The sequence below is a fragment of the Somniosus microcephalus genome, chromosome 11, assembly GCF_052327205.1.
Source record: "Somniosus microcephalus isolate GS21.2 chromosome 11, FLI_Smic_1.0, whole genome shotgun sequence".
Classification (NCBI taxonomy): Eukaryota; Metazoa; Chordata; class Chondrichthyes; order Squaliformes; family Somniosidae; genus Somniosus; species Somniosus microcephalus.
Genome location: NC_140997.1, coordinates 44,476,908 through 44,501,359, shown reverse-complemented (window position 1 = coordinate 44,501,359; position 24,452 = coordinate 44,476,908). Strand labels below are relative to the sequence as shown.

General features: G+C 45.1%; 1 protein-coding gene across 3 annotated transcripts in view; it reads right to left on the bottom strand.

The window, feature by feature from the left end:
• The window catches only part of gtf3c1 (general transcription factor IIIC subunit 1), a 92,514-nt gene extending 68,429 nt beyond the window's left edge, over positions 1–24,085 (bottom strand). For 2 of the 3 annotated variants that reach the window (XM_086000581.1, XM_086000582.1), the window contains exons 1-6: positions 23,729–24,084; positions 20,877–21,086; positions 13,803–13,979; positions 13,575–13,718; positions 8,006–8,102; positions 1,785–1,908 (exon numbers count right to left, since the gene is read on the bottom strand). In XM_086000581.1, the coding sequence (XP_085856707.1) occupies positions 1,785–1,908; positions 8,006–8,102; positions 13,575–13,718; positions 13,803–13,979; positions 20,877–21,086; positions 23,729–23,949 (973 nt within the window). In that variant the 5' untranslated portion in view covers positions 23,950–24,084. Of the gene's footprint in view, positions 1–1,784; positions 1,909–8,005; positions 8,103–13,574; positions 13,719–13,802; positions 13,980–20,876; positions 21,087–23,728 lie in introns of all 3 variants that reach the window. The other variant, XM_086000583.1, reaches the window with a different exon arrangement.
• Positions 24,086–24,452: the final 367 nt, after the last annotated feature.

The window sequence follows — 24,452 nt, the reverse complement described above, 5'->3', positions numbered from 1 at the left end:
CATCCATGCGATCTTTGAATGTTTGCCATTGCCTATCCACCGTCAACCCTTTGAGTGACATTGCCCAATCAATCCTACCCAACTCGCGTCTCATACCATCATAGTTCCCTTTATTTAAATTCAGGACCTTAGTCTCCGAGTCAACTGCTTCACTCTCCATCTTAATGAAGAATTCTATCATATTATGATCGCTCCGACCTAAGGGGCCTCGCACAACAAGATTGCTAATTAATCCTTTCTCATTGCATAATACCCAGTCTAAGATGACCTGATCCCTAGTTGGTTCCTCGCCATATTGGTCCAGGAAACCATCCCGTATACACTCCAGGAATTCCTCCTCTACAGTATTGTTACTAATTTGGTTAGCCCTATCTATATGCAGATTAAAGTCACCCATGATGACTGCTGTGCCCTTATTGCACGCTTCTCTAATTTCCCTTTTAATGCCATCCCCAACCTCTGCATTACTAATGTTTTCTGCCCTTTGGTATTTCTCAGTTCTACCCATACAGATTCCACATCATCAGAGCTAATATCTTTCCTTTCAATTGTGCTAATCCCCTCTTTAACCAGCAATGTTACCCCACCTCCTTTTCCTTTTTGCCTATCTTTCCTGAATATTGAATACCCCTGGATGTTGAGTTCCCAGCCTTGGTCCCCCTGGAGCCATGTTTCCGTAATCCCAATCATATCATATTCATTTACCTCTATTTGCGCTGCTAATTCATCCACCTTATTACAAATGCTCATTGCATTAAGACACAAAGCCTTCAGGCTTGTTTTTTTAACACTCTTAGACCTTTTAGGATTATTATTTACTGTGGCCATGTTTGTTTTAAACCCTTGATTTCTCCGATTGCCACCTTTGTTTTTCTCCTTCCTGTCTTTTGCTTCTATCCTTGTTTCCCTTTCCTTTGTCTCCCTGCTCAGGTTCCCAACCCCCTGCCATTTTAGTTTAAACCCTCCCCCACAGCACTAGCAAACACTTCCCCAAGGACATTGGTCCCGGTCCTGCCCAGGTGCAGACCGTCCGGTTTGTACTGGTCCCACCTCCCCCAGAACCGGTTCCAATGTCCTAGGAATTTGAATCCCTCCCCCTTGCACCATTCCTCTAGCCACGTATTCATTTGAAGTATCCTTCAACAATATGGTCCTAATGAATATTTTTGCATCTACTTGCTGAAATAGGGACAGCCGAGGCACTGTACAAGGTATAGCCAAGTATTTTAAAATCAATCCCTAACCTAGTGCAAAAATTTCAATGATTACAGCTACAAATCAGAGACTGTAGCCTTAGAAGTGTGCGTAGTGCAGCCGGTAAGAGGAGTTATACACCCTGCAAGGAGATAGCTCTTGGCATTTTGTGCTTTCTTGAATGTCGCAGCACAGGTGGCAACCACTTTCACATAACATTAAGACTCAATACTAAGGTTAGAACGTGCCCAGGAGCACCTTTTAAAACCCAGCGTCATACTGGATTGGATGTGTACTCGAGCTTGTGGGAAGCCCATGAAGGGGTCTCACATCACATGCCTTTAGTGCATTTTGGAATTAAATCAGGACCCAACTCTCAAATTATATTGACGCTGTCACATTAACGTGGTGTAAATTTAGATGTGCATCGATGTGCAAGTGGCAGTATAACTGCAGCCTAACAGTGTTCCGGTTACCCAGTTCTCTAAGCTTGGACTGTCATCCTCTATTTATCCAAACCAATATCTGACGTGCACTTTGGATAAGCAAAGCACACTGTAATTCTGAAAAAGGAAGAGAGTCTAGATTACCTTTTTTTGTCACACATGGTCCTCCCTCGGGATTCAGGTCCTTGAGGGGAATAGTAATCACCTTGGCTATACCACCAACCACCATATACTGATAAAGTTTTTTGAAAGTTCTCTCACAAAGACCCTAAGGAGCGGAAAAACAAACATCTGTAAGTGAAAGAAAAGGTCTCTCACGTGCACAATGACTTAATCCATTATAGTATGAGAATTGAAAATACAGTAATTGTGGTGTATGTGCCTTTAAGAGCCCCAGGTGTGCGTAATGCCGGTAATTGCCACTTGGGCTATATAAGCCTGTGTATTGTGTATATCCTTTAGAAACCCCCCCAGACTTGCTTAGTAAATACCTATGAACCAACTCCTGTCTTCAGTGTCTTTATCTACACACGGACACTACAGTGGCGACGAAGTGGAAACGGACTTACCTGCAATTCGGCAGCACCTCAAGGACATCGATTCCTCCAGCATCCAGAAGACTCAAGGAGGTAAGAGAAACTGTGGTTTCACCAGCTGGCCAAGCTGGTGACAGGTACTGCGCTAATCCTTCCTGGGCGTCAGGCTGGAGCTCCAGCGGCGGGCTCTACAGCTGAGACAGGCAGCGAAATCGGAGGCAAGCAATAACGGACTGGGAGGATGCACTCGAGAGACGGCCGGCGCGGCAAGCAGGTCAGCGTTTAGACCTCCGTCGGGAACGAGTCTCCAACAGTGAATAAACGGAAACCACAGTAAAACAGCGTTGTTATCGGTAGCAGCGGCGGGAAAGCACAGGAAGCGCCATATCGTTGCTACAGAGAGAAAAAAAAAGCGCGGGAAGCGCCATATCTTTTCTGAAATGCCTAAATCTGGTAATATTGAGGCTTTTGATGGCGAAATAGAAGATTGGACCACATACGTGGAAAGAGTAGAGGTTTATTGCACTGCAAATGGAATAACAGATGAAAAAAAAGCTTCAGTACTTCTGAACTTAATGGGCGCGAAGACATACGGGCTGTTACGAAATTTAATCACTCCAGCCAAACCAAAGGACAAGACTTTTAAAGAAATTGTTGATACCCTGCAGGAGCATTTAAACCCAACACCGCTGCTGATAGCGGAACGATTCAAGTTCTTCAAGAGAAATCAACACAAGAATGAAAGTAACGCTGATTACCTAACCGAATTAAGAAAGCTATCAAAGTACTGCCAATTCGGAGCAGGACTATCGGATTATCTTCGAGACAAATTTGTTTGCGGTCTCTTAAGTGAAGGAACACAAAAAAGACTGCTTGCTGAAAAAGATTTAACATTGGACAAAGCTTTCAGTATGGCTGTATCATACGAAGCAGCAGCAAAAGGAGCTGCAGAGACACAACAAGAGACACAGGACTTCGGCACCCATAAAATGACACAGGAGTTCGGAAGATGTTATCGCTGCGGCAGATCCACCCATAACCAGAGGGACTGCTGGTTCAAGGGCAAAGCATGCAGGCAATGTGGTAAGATTGGACACATTGCACGGGTATGCCAATCTGGACAAAATAAATCCACTGACAGAAAACAAAAAATCAATAAAGAAAAGTACAGGAAGGTACAAATGATGACGGACAATAGCTCCGAAGACCAGAATAGCGATAGCGACTCCGGAAACAAGAGACTAAGCTGTCTCAAATTACATAATGTACTTGCCAAAGAGGATTACCAAACCATTTGGGTTACCCTCACAATAGCAGGGTCCCCAGTTAAAATGGAGCTAGATACAGGATCAGCTCTAACCGTAATAAATCGACGAGATTACGAGAGGCTATTTTCGCATATACCTCTAAAAGACACAGCCATTATCTTAAAAACATATACGGGGCAGAAAGTCTACCCCAAAGGAAAAATAAGGGTGCCTGTGGTATACAACGGCAAAGAAATACAAAAGTTGTATTTATACATTCTACAAGATGGTGGTCCACCGTTGTTGGGACGTGAATGGATAAGGAAGATACGTTTAGACTGGCACTCCATTCAGGCACTGACGGTGACCAGTAAGGAAAAAAACAATGATGACATCATACCTGAACGATTAAAAGACATCTTGGCCAACGCCAAAGAAGTGTTTCAAGAGAAACTAGGAACCTTGAAAGGCATCACCGCCTCAATAAAAGTGGAAGATACAGCAATTCCAAAATTTTTTAAGGCAAGACCGGTGCCATACGCAATACGTCCGGCAGTCAAGGCAGAGCTGAAGAATTTGGAAAAGGCAGGCGTATTATCCAAAATAGATTGGAGCGAATGGGCAACACCCATCGTTCCAGTCATGAAAAAAACATTGAAAAATAACTCTGAGGAACAGAAAAAAATTTGCATCTGTGGGGACTTTAAGGTGACTGTAAACCCGGTCCTTCACACGGTACAGTATCCTCTTCCGAGGATAGAAGATATTTTCGCCTCACTATCCGGAGGGAAACGTTTCACAAAAATTGACTTGGCACAGGCATATCTACAGATGGAGGTTGAGGAGACCTCTAAAAAGTATCTCACAATAAACACACACAAAGGCCTGTACCAGTACAATCGACTGGTTTTTGGAATAGCATCAGCTCCAGCTATCTGGCAAAGAGCTATGGAGCAAGTCCTGCAAGGGATTCCGGGGACTCAATGCTACCTAGACGGCATCCTTATAACAGGAGAAAACGACAACGAGCACCTTGCCAATTTGGAGCAGGTGCTCACTAGGCTGAAAGAACAGGGCCTACGAGCAAATCGCCCCAAGTGCGAATTTTTCCAAAATCAGATATCATATTGTGGCCACATAATTAATAAGGAAGGGTTGCATAAGTCACCTGAAAAAATTGAAGCAGTTATAAAAGCCCCAGCACCTGAAAATGTCTCACAATTAAGGTCATTCCTGGGATTAATAAATTACTATCATAAATTTTTACCGAACTTATCAACTATTCTACACCCTCTTAATGATCTTCTACAGACAGGAGTGATTTGGAAATGGAACGAAGACTGTAAACGTGCCTTCCATAAATGTAAAGACTTAATCACATCCGAGAAAATTTTGGCTCATTACAACCCATCACTGCCAATCAGACTGGCGTGCGATGCATCCCCTTACGGCACAGGAGCGGTATTGTCCCATAGATTCCCTGATGGCTCGGAACGGCCGATAGCTTTTGCGTCACGCTCATTGAACTCAGCTGAGCGTAACGATGCCCAGATAGACAGGGAAGCACTCAGCCTGGTATGGGGAGTGAAGAAATTCAACCATTACCTACACGGACAAAAATTTACCTTGCTGACTGACCATCAACCCCTCATCTCCATATTCAACCCTAAAAAAGGTGTCCCCATTATGACGGCACAAAGACTACAGAGGTGGTCCCTTTTTCTAGGGGCACACCAATACAACATTGAATACAAAGGGTCAAAACAGCATGGGAATGCTGACGGTTTATCACGCCTACCGTTGCCAACGATAGAAGAGGCACCTACAGTAGACCCAGTAGAGATATTCCACTCTACCATAGTGGAATGTCTACCGGTGACAAATTCTGCCATTGAAAGGGAGACAAGAAATGACCCTACTCTCTCACGGGTCTACGATTTAACAGTGAAGGGATGGCCAGCACATGGCGAACCACTGTTGCCAGCATTCTCGCAAAGAAGAGAACAGCTGTCAGTGTGCCGAGGAACCTTGATGTGTGGATCCAGAGTGGTGATTCCACCCAAACTCCAGGATAAAGTGCTAAAGGAGCTTCACGAGGGGCATCTGGGTGGAGTGAAAATGAAGAACCTAGCTAGGGCGTTTGTATGGTGGCCAGGTATCGATGGAGACATCGAAGACATGACCAAGAGCTGCCTAGGATGCCAGAAGGTCCAAAATGCTCCGCCACAGGCCCCTCTACATCCATGGGAGTGGCCCTCATCTCCCTGGCAAAGGGTGCACATCGACTTTGCTGGTCCATTTATGGACTCAATGTTCTTAATCGCAGTTGATGCACACTCCAAGTGGCCGGAGGTAATAAAGATGTCCTCCACCACCACGGAAAAAACCATCACAGTATTAAGGACCATATTTGCCAGGAATGGGCTGCCGGAGCAGATATGTTCTGATAATGGACCGCAATTTGTGTCCGAAGAATTCAGAAAGTTCTTAAAGAACAATGGGGTAAAGCACTACACGTCTGCCCCATACCATCCCGCTACCAATGGATTGGCTGAAAGGTTTGTCCAGACCTTCAAGAAGGCCATCAAGGCCATGGGTAATGAAGACATAAAACTTCAGCACAAGGTGGATAACTTCTTATTTGCATATAGGAATGCAACGCATATGGTTATGAACCAAACTCCCGCCATGATGTTCTACAATAGAAACCTAAGATGCCGGCTGGATTTGGTCAAGCCCAACATCCGAAGGAACGTGGAGAACCGGCAGTTTCAGGGCATGAATGAAAGGCCTTCCAGATAGGCCAACCGGTTTTGGCCCGGGACTACCGTACCGAGAAATGGCAGCCTGGAACTATCTGCACACGATTAGGACCACTGATGTATACCGTGGACATCGGAGACAGCATAATAAGGCGCCATGCTGACCAAATCATCAAGTCATCCGAAAAGGGACAACCTACACCACCACTCTATACATCTAACGATGAAGTAGAGATACCCATATCTACCTCCGATCCGGTGATACTGGAGCCCGATGAACCCGACACTGGCCTTCAAGCCGAATCAGCCTTGCCAGAAGAACCTACTACACCACCAGAAACTACTACACCCCCGAGGCGTTATCCGGACCGAGTCAGGAAGCCTCCTGAGAGACTAACTTATAATTAATTAATACAGCAATGTATATTATTTTGCATATAACATGTAATTAATAATTACTTAAAATATGATGTACTAGTTAGCTAGAAGGGGAGGAATTGTGGTGTGTGTGCCTTTAAGAGCCCCAGGTGTGCGTAATGCCAGTAATTGCCACTCCTTTAGAAACCCCCCCAGACTTGCTTAGTAAATACCTATGAACCAACTCCTGTCTTCAGTGTCTATCTACACATGGACACTATAGTAATGACAATAACTTGATCCTTTCCATTGCTTGGCTTCATGAAATTCTGAACCTGAATTTCCTCATTGCGGACAAATACTTTGACAAATTGTAGGATTGGCAAGAGTTTTGTTTTTATCTTTTGGTCAGACACAATTACAGGTACACACAGGTCAACAGGTGCTACATATGCAAAAAGATCATCTTAAAATTACAATTTGACTAAGTTCACCTAGAAAATTGAAACAGGATGACTCAGATTATTTCAGTTTTAATTTTTTTCTCTCCCATTTAGCTTTAGTTGTAAAGCCTCGCCCCATCCCTCTTTAGCTACCCACAGTTCCCACTTTCTTGATTCACACCATTGACACGGTCACAACTATTGTCAATGTTGCTCTACAATCATTTAGCTAAGATAGGTGCACTTCTTCAGGATTACTATCACAATGCAGTCAAACTGCAAAACTGAGCGATAGTGCAAGAGCTTGAATATCATTCAAGGCTAGGAATCGAACACACTTTTGCCACTTGGTAACTTATTTTAAATTCTTCCCCCAAGGAAAAGATAACTCTGCAGCTAAATCCCAGAGATCTTCTATTGTATCGGATACTTTTTGAAAAAATAAAAAGCTTATTTCAAGGTGCTTCTGCAGAGCGCCGTAAATATCCCCACTTCAGGAATTGTGGTGGGGTGATATCAGTCAGAGCATTAACTGCAGTGCAACTGTTCAATAAAACAAGAATCTCTCATTGCCACTTTCACAAAGAATGATCAGAGTGGATGGTTTCTCCTACATCTCCTCCAATTGCTTTAATATTCATTAGGTACTTAAAAAATAAGTAAAGGTCCTGTTTCTCATCACTATCCAATAAGAACAGAATTAGGTTTGGCAGCAATATGCTCTGGAGTGAAACAGCTGGCTGACGGTCACTGTCCGGGCTCACACATGAAGAATGGGCTCTTGAAGATGATAGTATAACTTCTTCCCAATACATTTTCTTGTGCTCAATATCAGAAATAGTATGAACTACCCACTGTGCCCTCCAAATCGATGGAAACTACCAGTACATAGCCCAAAACAGAAAGCTACCCATTGAAAGTAAATTATACAGAAGCAAAAAGATAAATCATCAGGTCGGAGAGTACCATAGTACTTCACCCCATCTGTTTACCCCATGATTGTGCTTTGGAGACACTTACCAGCTCATCCCTAAGAGTTAGCATGACTTCCAGCTGATTGGGCCGACTCTCAAGGATATTGGAGATTTTTTCCATTAAAATGTCATACTTGCTTCTCCTGCAGGTTACAAATATAAATGTGAACCAGTTAAACAAAACATACCTCTTGTCAGTGTACATCACCGACAGCATTCTATTTTTTAAAAACAAACAAATTTGAGAACATTGTAAAGTATATGTACATAGGAGCAATACAGGTCACACAATACAGTAGGCACACCTAACACAGCGTCAGCGGGCGAAATCTCGGCGGGAATCGCGGAGCGGCGGCAGTACAAAAGGGTCCGAGAGACCAGGTAGGCCTCAGAGCGTACCAATCTCCAATCGCAGAGGGAAAGAAGTAAAAAGTAATCGAAGTGGGACGTCACCAGAAAGCAGGTAAGTGACTGGTTGGTGAGTATTTCTCTCTTTATAAACTTTAACTCTTTGGTTTATAGTTTCTAAAGTCACTGTGGTGTAGCGGGGACTGTTTATAAACCAGGGCCCTTAAATATACTATTTAACGGTAGTGTAATTGGTGGGATTGATTTGATTTAATTTAATTGCAATTAATTAAAGGGTAAGTCATGGCAGGAAAGCCCGGCCCCGTTGTATGCTCCTCCTGCGCTATGTGGGAACTCAGGAACACTTCCTGTGTCCCTGACAACTATGTGTGCAGGAAGTGTGTCCAGCTGCAGCTACTGGCAGACCGCACTGCTGCGCTGGAGCTGCGATTGGATTCATACTGGACCATTCGCGAGGCTGAGGAGGTCGTGAATAGCACGTTTGATCAGTTGGTCACACCACAGGCAAAGGTTGGACAGGCAGAAAGGGAATGGGTGACCAACAGACAGAGTACTAGGCACAGGCAGGTAGTGCAGGGGTCCCCTGTGGACATCGCCCTCAAACAGATACACCACTTTGAGTACTGTTGGGGGGGGGGGGGATGGCTTACCAGAGGAAGGCAGCAGCAGCCAACTTCCTGGCACCAGGGGTGGCTCTGCTGCACAGGACGGGAGGAAAAGAGGGGGAGAGCTATAGTAATAGGGGATTCTATTTTAAGGGGAATAGATAGGCGTTTCTGCGGCCGCAAACGAGACTCCAGGATGGTGTGTTGCCTCCCTGGTGCAAGGGTCAAGGATGTCTCAGAGCGGCTGCAGAACATCTTGGAAGGGGAGGGTGAACAGCCAGTTGTCGTGGTGCATATAGGTACCAACGATATAGGTAAAAACGGGATGAGGTCCTAAAAGCGGAATATGGGGAGTTAGGAGGTAAATTAAAAAATAGGACCTCAAAAAGGTAGTAATCTCAGGATTGCTACCAGTGCCACGTGCTAGTCAGAGTAGAAATAGAAGGCTATTTCAGATGAATACGTGGCTAGAGGAATGGTGCAAGGGGGACGGATTCAAATTCCTGGGACATTGGAACCGGTTCTGGGGGAGGTGGGACCAGTTCAAACCGGACGGTTTGCACCTGGGACCGATGTCCTAGGGGGAGTGTTTGCTAGTGTTCTGGGGGAGGGTTTAAACTAAAATGGCAGGGGGTTGGGAACCTGAGCAAGGGGACAGATGAAAGGGAAACAAGGATAAAAGCAAAAGATAGGAAGGAGAAAAACAAAAAGTGGCAGTCAGAGAAATCAACGGTTTAAATCAAACATGCCCACAGTAAATAATAATTCTAAGAGCGTTAAAAAAACAAGCCTGAAGGCTTTGTGTCTTAATGCGAGGAGCATTCGTAATAAGGTGGATGAATTAGCTGTGCAAATAGAGGTAAACGAATATGATTTGATTGGGATTACAGAAACATGGCTCCAGGGTGGCCAAGACTGGGAACTCAACATCCAGGGGTATTCAATATTCAGGAAAGATAGGCAAAAAGGAAAGGGAGGTGCGGTTGCACTGCTGGTTAAAGAAGGGATTAACACAATTGTAAGGAAGGATATTAGCTCTGATGATGTGGAATCTGTATGGGTAGAACTGAGAAATACCAAGGGGCAGAAAACGTTAGTGGGAGTGGTATATAGACCTCCAAACAGTAATGCGGAGGTTGGGGACGGCATTAAAAGGGAAATTAGAGATGCGTGCAATAAGGGCACAGCGGTCATCATGGGTGACTTTAATCTACATATAGATTGGGCTAACCAAATTAGTAACAATACTGTGGAGGAGGAATTCCTGGAGTGTTTAAGTGATGGTTTCCTGGACCAGTATGTCGAGGAACCAACCAGAGGTCAGGCCATCTTAGACTGGGTTTTATGTGACGAGAAAGGATTAATTAGCAATCTTGTACGAGGCCCCTTGGGTCGGAGCGATCATAATATGATCATTCTCCATCTTAATGAAGAATTTGAAGTAGTCGACTCAGAGACTAGGGTCCTAAATTGAAATAAAGGAAACTACGATGGTCTGAGGCGCGAGTTGGGTAGGATTGATTGGGGAATGTCACTCAAAGGGTTGACGGTGGATAGGCAATGACAAACATTCAAAGACCGCATGGATGAACTACAGAATTTGTTCATCCCAGTTTGGCATAAAAATAAATCAAAAAAGGTGACTCAACCGTAGCTAACGAGGGAAATTAGGGATAGCATAAGATCCAAGGAGAGGACATATAAATTGGCCAGAAAAAGCAGTAAACCTGAGGATTGGGAGCAGTTTAGGATTCAAAGGAGGACAAAGGGATTAATTAAGAAAGGGAAAATAGAATATGAGAGTACGCTTGCAGGGATCATAAAAACTGACTGTAAAAGCTTTTATAGATATGTGAAGAGAAAAAGATTGGTGAAGTCAAGCGTAGGTCCCTTGCAGTCAGAATCAGGGGAATTTATAATGGGGAACAAAGAAATGGCAGACCAATTAAATACATATTTTGGTTCTGTCTTCACAAAGGAGGACACAAATGACCTCCCAGAGATGTCAGGGAACATAGGGTCTGATGAAAGAGAAGAACTGAAAGAAATCAGTATTTGTAGGGAAATGGTGTTAGGGAAATTGATGGGATTGAAGGCCGATAAATCCCCAGGGCCTGATAATCTACATCCTAGGGTACTTAAGGAAGTGGCTCTAGAAATAGTTGATGCTTTGCTGATCATCTTCTAGCATTCGATGGAATCTGGAACAGTACCCATGGATTGGAGGGTAGCTAATGTTACCCCACTATTCAAAAAAGGTGGTAGAGAGAAAACAGGGAATTACAGACCGGTAAGCCTGACATCGGTAGTGGGGAAAATGCTGGAGTCCATTATAAAAGATGTAATAGCAGAGCACTTGGAAAACAGTGACAGGATCGGACAAAGTCAACATGGATTTACAAAAGGTAAATCGTGCTGGACTAATCTGCTGGAATTTTTTGAGGATGTAACTGGTAAAATAGATAAGGGAGAACCAGTGGATGTGGTGTATTTGGACTTCCAGAAGGCTTTTGAGAAGGTCCCGCATAAGAGATTCGCGTGTAAAGTTAAGGCACATGGGATTGGGGGCAAGGTATTGACTTGGATAGAGAACTGGTTGGCAGACAGAAAGCACTGGTTGGCAGATAGAAAGCAAGAGTTGGAATAAACGGGTCTTTTTCCGAGTGGCAAGCAGTGACTAGTGGGGTACCGCAGGGATCGGTCCTTGGGCCCCAGCTATTCACAATATATATTAATGATCCAGACAAGGGAACGAGATGCAATATCTCCAAATTTGCAGATGACACAAAGCTGGGTGGGCGTGTGTGCTGTGAGGAGGATGCAGAGAAACTCCAGGATGATTTGGACAGGTTGGGTGATTGGGCAAAAGCATGGCAGATGCAATATAACGTGGATAAATGTGAGGTTATCCACTTTGGTGGCAAAAACAGGAAGGCAGATTATTATCTGAATGGCAATAGATTGGGAGAAGGGGAAATGCAACGAGACCTGGGTGTCCTTGTGCACCAGTTGCTGAAGGTAAGCATGCAGGTGCAGCAGGCGGTTAAGAAGGCAAATGGCATGTTGGCCTTCGTAGCGAGAGGGTTTGAGTACAGGAACAAGGATGTCTTGCTGCAGTTGCACAGGGCCTTGGTGAGACCACATCTTGAGTATTGTGTGCAGTTTTGGTCGCCTTATCTGAGGAAGGATGTTCTTGCCATGGAAGGAGTTCAGCGAAGATTCACCAGGCTGATACCTGGGATGGCAGGAATGACATTTGAGGAGAGATTGGGTCGATTGGGCTTGTACTCGCTGGAGTTTAGAAGAATGAGAGGGGATCTCATTGAAACGTATAAAATTCTGACAGGACTAGACAGACTAGATGCAGGAAGGATGTTCCCGATGGTCGGGGAGTCCAGAACCAGGGGTCACAGTCTAAGGATAAGGGGTAGGCCATTTAGGACAGAAATGAGGAGGAATTTCTTCACCCAGAGAGTGGTGAACCTGTGGAATTCTCTACCACAGAAGGCAGTTGAGGCCAATACATTAAATATATTCAAGAAGGAGTTGGATATATTTCTTAAGGCTAAAGGGATCAAGGGGTATGGGGAGAAAGCAGGGACCGGGTACTGAGTTTGGATGATCAGCCATGATCTCATTGAATGGCAGAGCAGACTCGAGGGGCCGAATGGCCGACTCCTGCTCCTATCTTCTATGTTTCTAGTGGAAGATCCGTATAGCAGCAGTCTAAACTTTAAAAAGTTCGCTTTCCGTAGCGCACTCATGACCCTTGAGCAGTACAGGCTCACCCCTAAATGCAAGATGCTCAGACTGCTTATGAGTGTGACTAGCACCTGATAGAATAGACAAGACCCTAAACTTGTAGCCCAGAGTTACAAGTTTCTGAGAGAATAAGTCAAGCCACTTTTGGTGCGATGACATTATGTTTGAAACAACAATCTGCAGCACATGTACCTGCCCCCAACATCCCGCCCCCCTCCCCAAGCTTCTCAGTTTACTGCAGTGCAAAATACAGGGAGCATAGGCAAGTGAAATAAATGTACTTTATTCATGTAAATTTCTCTCTGCAGTCCAGAGCAGTTAAGATGCTATAGAAATACCACCAAACTGAACGTAGAAAGGACAGTTGAGTTCTGACTGCAACAATCACCGATGTGATATGATCCAGGTAGTTTGTCACTGAGACTGCCATTAAGTAGTCAGACTGGATTTCAGCTCTCAATGTACCGCACTGCTTTACTACCAGGTGCCGCGGAGGTAGCAGTGCTCAGTTATACTGCCAGCTCCACGCTGCTCTCTGTCCAGGCGAGCAGAACTCGGTGCCTGCCTGCTCAGCAAATACTGAGGAGATTCTTTTTTACTGCTAATGAGGAGCTAGTGGGGCAGTTAATTCTTTTTTTTAAACATAATTTTTGAATGTTAGCAAAAGTCCCTTTGCACTGGCTACAAAAACGGTCCCTTTCCATAACCGTTCTGGGTGACTTCCCCTGACTGCACACCTTGCATCAATGAGATGCTGAAACACCTCAGCATTAGTACCAAAAAGTGTAGCATTATTGCCTATTAAATAATTTCATATTCTAACAGCTTTATTGTAAAACAATGAACGTGAACAACAGTTTTCAAAGTGATCTATTTTACCGGTCAACATGAAAGCGTTTGAGAAGGAGCAGAATGGAATACTGCTGGTTGCCATTCGGCTGCCGAATCACATGGGACTGGAGAGTAATCAGGTCGTTTCTGTCGAGAACTCGTCTGTGATAATGCATTTTACGGGCATCAACTCTACAAGAAAAAAATTATTACTTTTAAAAATCAAAACAGTTGCACAAAATGGATCTAATTTCTGTGAATGCAAAATGTCCTCACTTGAAGGCTCCACTGTGAAGGTCTCTTTGCAGCTCTCCCTGCCATCTTGCTCTACCCAACCTCTCCAGTATACAATAGGAATAGTCAGGCAGTTTTAACTCTGGATCACTTTCCCACCCAATCAGAGCTCGATGACGTAACATTTGAGAGGTGACGATGACCAGCTTTTCTCCCCATCTACAGAACAAACCAGAATAATTCTCGAGTGAATGAGAGAGTCATTACAGTAGAATATATAAAAAAGATATGAAGCACTGAGATACATGTTTGCAGTGCAATAAAAGTACTGCATCATAACTCGTCTTTTTCTTTACAGGTACGGACTGACCTGCTGGTTTCAATGGTACTTCCCTTCTCTGTACATTATCACTCTGTGGCACTTGAATGAGTGTACATTGTGAAAATGCTTAAAAAAAAGCACTACATTCTGGTCCTCCTCCAAAGCCTCTCCCTCAGTTGTCCAGCTCAGGGGACTGTCCTTGCTGGGTTCTACCCTTGCCTTTCTGATCAAAGCATCTCTAACAATGGCTTCTTCTTCCCACCCCCACAATGTAACATCTGGAACTCCACAGGATCTAGACTTGGCCTCCTCCTTCTCTTCTACATGTTGCTCCTTGGCGATATCATCTGTAGACAAGGGGCCAGTTTCCAGATGTACGCTGATGACACCCAGCTCTACCTCACCATTGTAATGTTTTGTCACATGGTTTGGTATGAGCGTGCTCAGTTCGCTCTGACCTAGTAAACAAGCATCTTGTCTAGCAACTCATCGTGTCTCTGTTCAACATTTGTTTAGCAACGAGAATGGGATCCCAAAGCCACTTTTAGGGAAGGATAGTGTTCAACCTTCGAGTGGAAAAGTTTAAGGTGAATTTGTGACATCTAAAATGAACTTTTTGTGATGTTTTACGGTTAATGCGGATGCAGAATCGTCTGTGCTTCGCCTTCGCATGTATGTATACACAGCAATAGCGACATTGATTCTCATAGGTAGCGTGCCGAGTCACTGTTCAACAGGAATGGGACAATCATGGCCGCGCTTACGGGATTCATCGGAATCCTCGGCATGTATGACCGAGCTTGTGAACCGTTTGGTTCTTACATTGAGCGGATGGAGATTTTTCTTAAGGCCAATAACATTATTGAGACCGAAAGTGCAGATAAGAATGTTCAAGCTCAAAATAAAAGTAATTCGTGAACGTAAAAAAGCAATTTTTCTAACGGAGATCGTGCCAGATGTCTACAGAATGTTGACAAACCTACTCGCGCCAGGGAAAGCGAAAGGGTGCGTCGCTAGAAGACAGTCAAGAAACTCGAGGACCATTTCGACCCAAAGCCATTAGAAATAGCAGAGCGCTCCAAGTTTGGTACCAGAAACCAAAAACAAAGTGAAACTATCGGTGAGTACATTGTAGGTCTTAAGAACCTGTCTTTGCATTGTAACTTCGGTACATTTCTGGATCGTGCGTTGCGAGCTAAGTTTGGTGTGTGGACTGGTGGATGAGCGCACACAGTCCAAGTTACTGAACACTCCGAACTTAACATTTGACGTGGCATCCAAAATTGCCCTATCTATGGAGATGGTGTCTAAGAATGCTAGGAAGCTCCATCCAACTCAAGTGACTAGTGCAGCTGAGGTCTAGTCACAAAGCCACCGTCAAACCTAAAGCTGAGAGACCAAGTCAAAAGCATGTCGGTGAGAGCAGTTCAGTGAATTGTTATCGCTGCAATGGAAATCACTCACCAGAGTCTTGCCAATACAGAAATGCAAGGCTTGCAGAGCTAGATCTAAAGCAGGAAGTAAGAACCATTCTAGTGGCAATGCAAAGCAGCAACAAAAAGGGAGGAATCCACAATATTGAAGTGAACACACCTGATATTGAAGAACTGGACATCTACAGCATCTATGCCACTAGCAGCAACACCTGCAGTCATGAGGAAGACCTCCGTATAAAACTTTATCAATGACCAATATATTGATAAGTGTATCAACACAGCAGCAGACTGCTCTATCATGAGTAAGGACATGAGAATAAGTTTAATCAAATACCACTTACAAAGAGTACCGTAGAGTTAAAAACATACTCTGGAGAAATCCTAGAGACATGTGGACAAATGGAATGTACAGTTCAGCACAATGGCCAGTCAGTAAAGCTTCCTATTATTGTAGCGAGCTACAACAACAGGCCAACCCTCATGGGCAAAGACTGGATGAGAAAGTAAAAAATAGACTGGAAAAACATCTTCAGTGTAGATGCTTCAAAGAAGCAACTCGACACAATGCTGAAAAAGTATAAAAGCATGTTCTCAGACAGTTATGAGGGCATCACTGCGCACGACGCTCATATCCGTATCAAGTCCAATGTGAAGCCTGTCTATTGTAAGGCAAGGCCGGTCCCCTATGCGTTGAAAAGTCAGATGGAGAGAACCGAGTGCTAGTAAAAACTGACAAAAGTGAATGGGCTACCCCGATTGTGGTAATGTCTAAAGCAGACAAAACTGTACGCTTGTGCGGTGACTACAAAGTTACTATCAACCAAGCAGTACCCATTACCTACATCACAAGATTTGTATGCAGCACTCAATAACAACTTGTATTTATATAGCCTTTAACGTAGTAAAACGTCCCAAAGCGCTGCACAGGAGTATTTTAAGACAAAAGATTTGACACCAATCCACATAAGGATAAATTAGGGCAGGTGACCAAAAGCTTGGTCAAAGTGGTAGGTTTAAAGGAGCGTCTTAAAGGAGGAAAAAGAGAGGTAGCGAGGCGGACTGGTTTAGGCAAGGAATTCCAGAGCTTAGGGCCTAGGCAACAGAAGGCACGGCCACCAAAGGTTGAGCGATTATAATCAGGGATCCTGAAGAGGGCAGAATTAGAGGAGCGCAGATATCTCGAGGGGGGGGTGGGGGGGGGGTTTGTGGGGCTGAAGGAGATTACAGAGATAGGGAGCGGTGAGGCCATGGAGGGATTTGAAAACAAAGATGAGAATTTTGAAACTGAGGTGCTACTTAACCGGGAGCCAATGTAGGTCAGCGAGTACAGGGGTGATAGGTGAACGGGACTTGGTGCGAGTTAGGACACGGGCAGCCGAGTTTTGGATGACCTCAAGTTTACGTAGGGTGGAATGTGGGAGGCCAGCCAGGAGTGCGTTGGAATAGTCAAGTCTAGAGGTAACAAAGACATGGATGAGGGTTTCAGCAGCGGATGAGCCAAGGCAAGGGCGGAGACGGGCGATGTTACGGAGGTGGAAATAGGCGGTCTGGGTTATGCCGCGGATATGTGGTCGGAAGCTCATTTCAGGGTCAAATATGATACCAAGGTTGCAAACAGTGTGGTTCAGCCTCAGACAGATGTTAGATAGAGGGATGGAGTCAGTGGCTAGGGAACGGAGTTTGTGGCGATGACGGAGAACAAGGGCTTTGGTTTTCCCAATATTTAATTGGAGAAAATTTTTGCTCATCCAGAACTGTATGTCAGACAAGCAGTCTGACAATTTAGACACCGTGGAGCGGTCGAGAGAAGTAGTGAGGTAGAGCTGGTGTCGTCAGCGTACATGTGGAAACTGACGCTGTGTTTTCGGATGATGTCGCCAAGGGGCAACATGTAGATGAGAAATAGGAGGGGGCCAAGGATAGATCCTTGGGGGACACCAGAAGTAATGATGCGGGAGCGGGAAGATAAGCCATTGCAGGGGATTCTCTGGTTACGATTAGATAGATAAGAATGGAACCAGGCAAGTGCAATCCTGCCCAGCTGGATGACAGTGGAGAGGCATTGGAGAAGGATGGAGTGGTCAACTGTGTCAAAGGCTGCAGACAAGTCAAGAAGTTGAGGAGGGATAGTTTACCTTTGTCACAGTCACAAAGGATGTCATTTGTGACTTTGATAGGAGCCGTTTCGGTACTGTGGCAAGGGCGGAAACCTGACTGGAGGGATTCAAACATGGAATTGCGGGAAAGATGAGCATGGATTTGGGAGGCAACAACACGTTCAAGGACTTTGGAGAGGGGGCTCTAGTTTGCAAGGACGGAGGGATCAAGGTTTGGTTTTTGAGGAGAGGGGTGATGACGGCAGATTTGAGGGAGAGGGGGATAGTACCCAAGGAGAGAGAACCCTTAACAATATCAGCTAATATGGGAACCAGAAAAGGAAGTTGGGTGGTCAGCATTTTGGTGGGAACAGGGTCGAGGGAGCAGGAGGTGGGTCTCAGACAAGATGAGCGCAGAGAGATCATGAGGGGAGATCAGAGAGAAACTGGAGAAAGAGGAGTGTTCAGGGCTAGGGCAGGGGGGAACCTTAGAGGAAGTTTGGCCCAGTGGGCTAGGTGAAGGAAGGGAAGTGGCAGAGGCAGCTGAACGGATGGTCTCATTTGTTATTGGAGGCGAGGGTGGAGGAGACAGGGGAGAGGGGTTTAAGAAGATGGTTAGCAGTAGAGAATAGGAGGCGGGGTTTATCTTTGCATCCCAGAATGATTCTGGAATAGTGAGCAATTTTGGCAGATGAGAGCAGGACCTGATAGTGCTTTATGTGGTCCAGCCAGATCTGGCGGTGAATGGCTAAACCAGTTGTCCGCCATATCCGTTTTGAGTCTGCGTTCCTTGGACTTAAGGGAGCAAAGAGAGCCATACCAGGACGATGTGCTGATCACAACAAGCAGCGAGGAAGAAAACCTCAGCTCAGCTGAATGTTGACAGAGAGTCAACAGTATTCTCACTAGCAACACACACAAGGAACTGTACTCATACACCAAGCTGCCATATGGTGTAAAGTCCTCCCCCAAAATCTTCCAAGCTACAAAGGATAAGATTTTACAATGAATTCCAAATTGCTTATACAATCAAGACGATGTGCTGATCGCAACAAGCAGCGAGGAAGAAAATCTAGAAGTGTTAGATTTAGTGCTTCAAAGGTTGAATTCCCACAATGTCAAATTGAAAAGGAGCAAATGTGCTTTTGTGCAGCCCGAGGTTGTGTACCTTGGTCTGAAAGTTGATGCAAATGGCTTGCAACCAGTTAAGGAAAAGGTTGATGCTGTCATCAATGCTCCAAAGCCAGAGAACATGTCGGAGTTAAGATCTTTCCTTGGAATGGTCCAGTACTACACACGTTTCTTACCTGAGTTAGCGACCATGTTAGCTCCATTGTACGAGTTCCTCAATAAGGATGTCCAGTGGAAGTGGACAAAAGCGCAACAGGAAGCTTACAATGCTTGCAAGAGAAGTCTCTCAAGCAATGCTCTATTTGTGCACTACGACATAGAGCGTGATGCTTAAGTTAGCGTGTGGGAGGGGTCATAAGCCACGTAATGGATGACGGCCAAGAGAAACCAATCGCATTCACGTCGCGAACCCTCACAAAGAGCAAAAGAAACTACGCGCTGATTGAAAAGGAAGCACTCGCCATAGTGTTTGGAATCAAGAAATTCCAACAGTTCCTGATCGGCAGAAAGTTTACCCTGATAACCGATCACAAACCGCTCCTAGCAATATTGGGGCCCAAATCTGCCATCCCTGCAGTGGCCGCATCAAGAATGCAACGTTGGGCAGTCTTGTTGGCACAATATGACTATACGATTGAATATCGCACTTCAAAGCAAAACGCAATCGCAGATGCCTTGTCCGGGTTGCCACATGAAGACTCGTGTTGGGAGTGAAGGAGAGATTTTCACGCTAGGTGCAATTGACAAAGACTTTCCCATGAATGCAACTGAGATTGCAGATGAGACTCAAAGACTCAGTACTGAAAAGTGTATGGAAACACCTTGAATGGATGGACTGATCAGTGTCTGCACACAGAGCTGAAACCATCCCATAACTGTCGTACTGAATTTCTTGTGAGTAAGGTTGTATAAAGTGGGGAAACAGAGTGGTGGTACCTACTTCTTTGAGTTCGGAACCAGAACAAAACAGCCTGAAAATTGGTTCAACACCAAACCAAAATATGTACATTTTTTTTTTTTTTTTTATAAAAAAGGAGAAAGCCGTGCCATGTAATATCACATGGTTTCGTACAAGCATGCTCAGTTCGCTCTGGCCTAGTAAACAAGCACCTTGACTAGCAACTCATCGTGTCTCTGTTCCTCATTTGTTCTACCCGCATATATTACAACCACCAACTCTCTCGATCCCTCCACTGCCCGGCCACTGCTTCAAATTTAAAACTCTCCTCATTTTTAAATGTGTCCATGCCCTGCCCCTGCCCATCTCTAACTCCTGCAGCACTAAGTCATGAAAGTAATATGGCCCATTTCTCAAAACATAGTGACTGCTGCCAACGAACCAGAAGCTGCTGCCAACGAACCAGAAGCTGCACAGAAGTATTCTGCGCATTAATCTGTGCGTTTATTATTAATGTATAATATCGTGTATAATACCGCAGGGTGGTTTAAGTATCAATGTATAATAATTTTGCGGGAGGAGGGTTGAGAAGATTTATTTGTTTGGAGTTTGCCGAGTTTTGCTGGAGCAGATTTTCTTTTCCTGACGTGGCTCGGTTCGGCACAAATGCATTAAGCTCATCATTGATCTTCACATTCACTGTTCACTTTGCACTTGTTATCCTTTAACATGGATTCGATTTTTTCAAACTGAGCCTCCAAACTTTCTCCAGGCGACATTGTGTCCACGTTATTTTATAAAGTTTCATCCCGATTAAAAAGTAAACAAAGCCTATACAAAATGTGACTGACCGCCTCTTCACGGAGCAACTAACAGATGTATTTAACAGTTGCTGCAAACGGCTTCACAGCATAGTTTCACCCAACAGTTTTATTTCCACTCGAAACCATAAAAACTTTCATGGAGCTCTGCAAATTATCTGCCACGTTTCTTTTCGGTTAGCGAACAACCAAAAACACAGAATCTGGGCATGTGCAAGTACTTCAACTTCGTTGGCAGCAGTCGCTGCCTTGTCAAAAATGTAGTTTTAAACCCAGCTGTCAGCTTCACTAGGTTAAACTGTTAGAAAATATAGGCGTCATAAGACAAGATGCAATTTTAAAGTGCCGAATTTTTGAAAATTCAATACTTTGAATGGCGCAAAGTTTTAGATAATAAGATTTCATAACTGACCTTTTTACGGCTTCATCCAACGTACAGCGTGATTTATACTGCGGAGTCCTCATCTGTGCGGAAACATTTTTGCGCTTGTTAAAATACTGACAGGAACCCTGAATTGCATCTTTATTATCTGAAATGATGCAAACAGGATAGATATCATCTCTAGGTGTAGGATCCCTCCGTGTCTCTTGAATTCCTGTCTCTGGATCAATTTCTTCATATCTTAGAAACAAAATATAAAAAGATTAAAATGCAGTTGAATATTCAAAGCACTAGTCACAGCAGTTGTACTAACAATTTAGAATGGGTATTCTTCATTAGTGAATATTAAATTTGAAGAGCACCATTTTAATTTCACTAAAAGAATTTGAATTACTAGTAACCAAATTTAATGCTGGAGACTAAAGTTATACCTTTTCTTACAGCTTTATAATCCTGGTTAAAAACAATAGACAGAACTGCTAGGTATTAACACCTAATATAGACACACAAATAAAAACAGAAAATGCTGGAGATACTCAGCAGGTCAGGCAGCATCTGTGAAGAGAGAAACAGAGTTAACGTTTCAGGTCGATGACCTTTCGTCAGAACCGGAAAAAAGCAAGAAACGGAACAGGTTTTTAAGCAAGTGTAGTGGCTGGGAAAGGAGGGGGGGGGGGCGCGGAGGGGATAAAAGAACAAAAGGGAAGGTCTGAGATAGGATAGAAGGCAGGAAAGATTAAGAGACATTAACAGATATTCAAGGCAAAAGGAGACGGTAATGGGACAGGTTAAGAAACAAAGGATGGCTCTAGGTGAAGTGTAAATTGCGCTGGCAGAATGAAAGACAGCTGCCACGTGGGAGAGAAGAACAGAAGGCACGAACAAAAAGTGTGGATATAAAATATATATATATGATAGGGGCCGAGGTTACGGTCTGAAATTGTTGAACTCTATGTTGAGTCCAGAAGGCTGTAAAGTGCCTAATCAAAAGATGAGGTGCTGTTCCTCGAGCTTACACTGAGCTTCCGTGGAACAATGCAGGAGGCCGAGGACGGTGAGGTCCGAGTGGGAGTGGAGTGGAGAATTAAAGTGACAGGCCACCAGAAGCTCGGGGTCCCCCTTACAGACTGAACGGAGGTGTTCCGCAAAGCGGTCACCCAATCTGGGTTTGGTCTCCCCAATGCAGAGGAGACCACATTGTGAGCAGCGAATACAGTATACTAAATTGCAAGAAGTACAAGTAAATCGCTGTTTCACCTGGAAGGGGTGTTTGGGGCCCTGGACAGTGGGAAGGTATAAGGGCATGTGTTGCATCTCCTGCGCTTGCACGGGAAGGTGCCGGGCGAAGGGGAAGGGGTGATACAGGAGTGGACCAGGGCGTCGTGGAGTGAGCAGTCCCTTCGCAATGCTGAAAGGGGAGGTGAGGGGAAGATGTGTTTGGTGGTGGGATCACGCTGGAGGTGGCGAAAATGGCGGAGGATGATCCGTTGAATGTGGAGGTTGGTGGGGTGAAAGGTGAGGACAAGGGGAACTCTATCGTGGTTCCGGGAGGGAGGGGCAGGGGTGAGGGCAGAAGTGCGGGAAATAGAACGGACACAGTCGAGGGCCGTGTCAACCACAGTAGAGGGGAATCCTTGGTTGAGGAAAAAAGACATGTCAGAAGCGCTGGTATGGAAGGTGGCATCGTCAGAACAGATGCGGCGGTGACGGAGAAACTGGGAGAATGGAAGAGAGTCCTTACAGGAGGCGGGGTGGGAGGAAGTGTAGTCCAGGTAGCTGTGGGAGTCAGTGGGCTTGTAGTGAATGTTTGTCAATAACCTATCCCCAAAGATGGAGATGGAGAAGTCGAGGAAGGGAAGGGAAGGGTCGGAGATGGACCAAGTTAAGGTGAGGGAAGGGTGGAAATTGGAAGCAAATTGAATGAAATTATCTAGTTCAGGGTGAAAGCACTAATAGTGCCGTGTGATTTTTACATCCACCTGAGTGGGCCTCAATTTAACGTCTCATCCGAAACACGTCACCTCTGACAGTGCAGCACTTCCTTAGTACTGTACTGGAATGTCAGCCTAGATTATGTGCTCAAGTCTCTGGAGTGGAAAACCCACAATCTTCTAACTCAGAGGCAAGAGGGCTACCACTGAGCCACAGCGCCTCGATTTTAAAATTCTCATTTTCAAATCCCTCCATGGCCAGGCCCCCTCCCCATCTCTGTAACTGCCTCTAGTCCTACAACCCTCCGAGACGCCTCCAATTTGGCCTCTTGCGCATCCCCGATTTTCATCTCTCCACCATTAGCGGCAGTGCCTTCAGCTCTGGAATTCTCTCCGCCTCTCTCTCCTCCCCTCCTTTAACGCTGCACTGTCAGAGGTGCCGTCTTTTGGATGAGACATTAAACTAAGGCACCGTTTGCCCTCTCTGGTGGACGTAACCGATCCCATGGCACTATTTCGAAGGAGAGCAGGGGAGTTCTTCCGGGTGTCCTGGCCAATATTTATCCCTCAACCAACATCACTGAAAACAGATGATCTCACTGCTGTTTGTGGGTGCTTGCTGTGCAAACTGTCTGCCGTATTTCCTACAGTACAACAGTGACTATATACTTCAAAAGTACTTCATTGGCCGTGAAGCGCTTTGGGATGTCCACAGGTCGTGAAAGGCACTGCATAAATGCAAGTCTTTCTTTAAGACGCTTCCTAAAACCTACTTATTTAACCAATCTTTTGGTCACCTGTCTATGTGGTTGTGTGGCTCAGTAACGTTCATGTGAAGCACCCGGGAACGTTTTACTATGTTAAAGGCGCTATATAAATAGGCAAGTTGTTGTTATCCTTATGCAATTGAAAACGTAAACTCCCATCCTCCTCCCAACCAACAACACTCACCTGTCATAAAAGACTAAGGGAGGCCTCTGCTCGAGCAGCTCATAGAACTCAACCTCCCGGCTACTGATCAAAGCCTCCCACAGGAACTGCTTGGTGGCCGCGTCGAGCAGCAGCGAGAAAGTGGGGATGCGGCTCTCCAGCCGGAACCAGAGCGTGGAGAAGGTGGTGCCGTCCAGGCCCTCCAGCGCCACCTCGTCCAGCAGCGCGTCCAAAGCGTCCATTCCTTCCGCCCGGCCCCAGCGCAGCGCAGCAGCGCCCCTCGACGGCAAGCCGCAGGAAGCCCAGCGTCGCTGCCTACAGTTCGGGCAACGCGTTGTTGCTGCTCAGTCACCTCAAAATCATTCCAAACACACACACATACACACATAAATATATACAACAACCAGAGAAGGTGGGGGTAATTTCATTTCTAATTAAGAATTACAGGTGCAGTAAGAGCCAATTGCGCGTCGTAACTATTATAATCATTAACTGTCTTGTTAAGCATAGCACCATGGTTCAAAAGGCAGTTGTTTTGGCAGCAAAATCACAGGTGGATAAATGAACCATCAGTGTGACGCTGAACCACACGCATCAATAAGGGCCCCGGTTCTAACCCTGGGCTGTACTCCTTTCAGCCAGGACAGCAGTTGATGCCACAGTTAGGGTTACCAACCCTCCAAGATTGCCCTGGAGTTTCCTGGAATTAAAGACTAATCGCCCTGACACTGCTGCCAGCAACGCA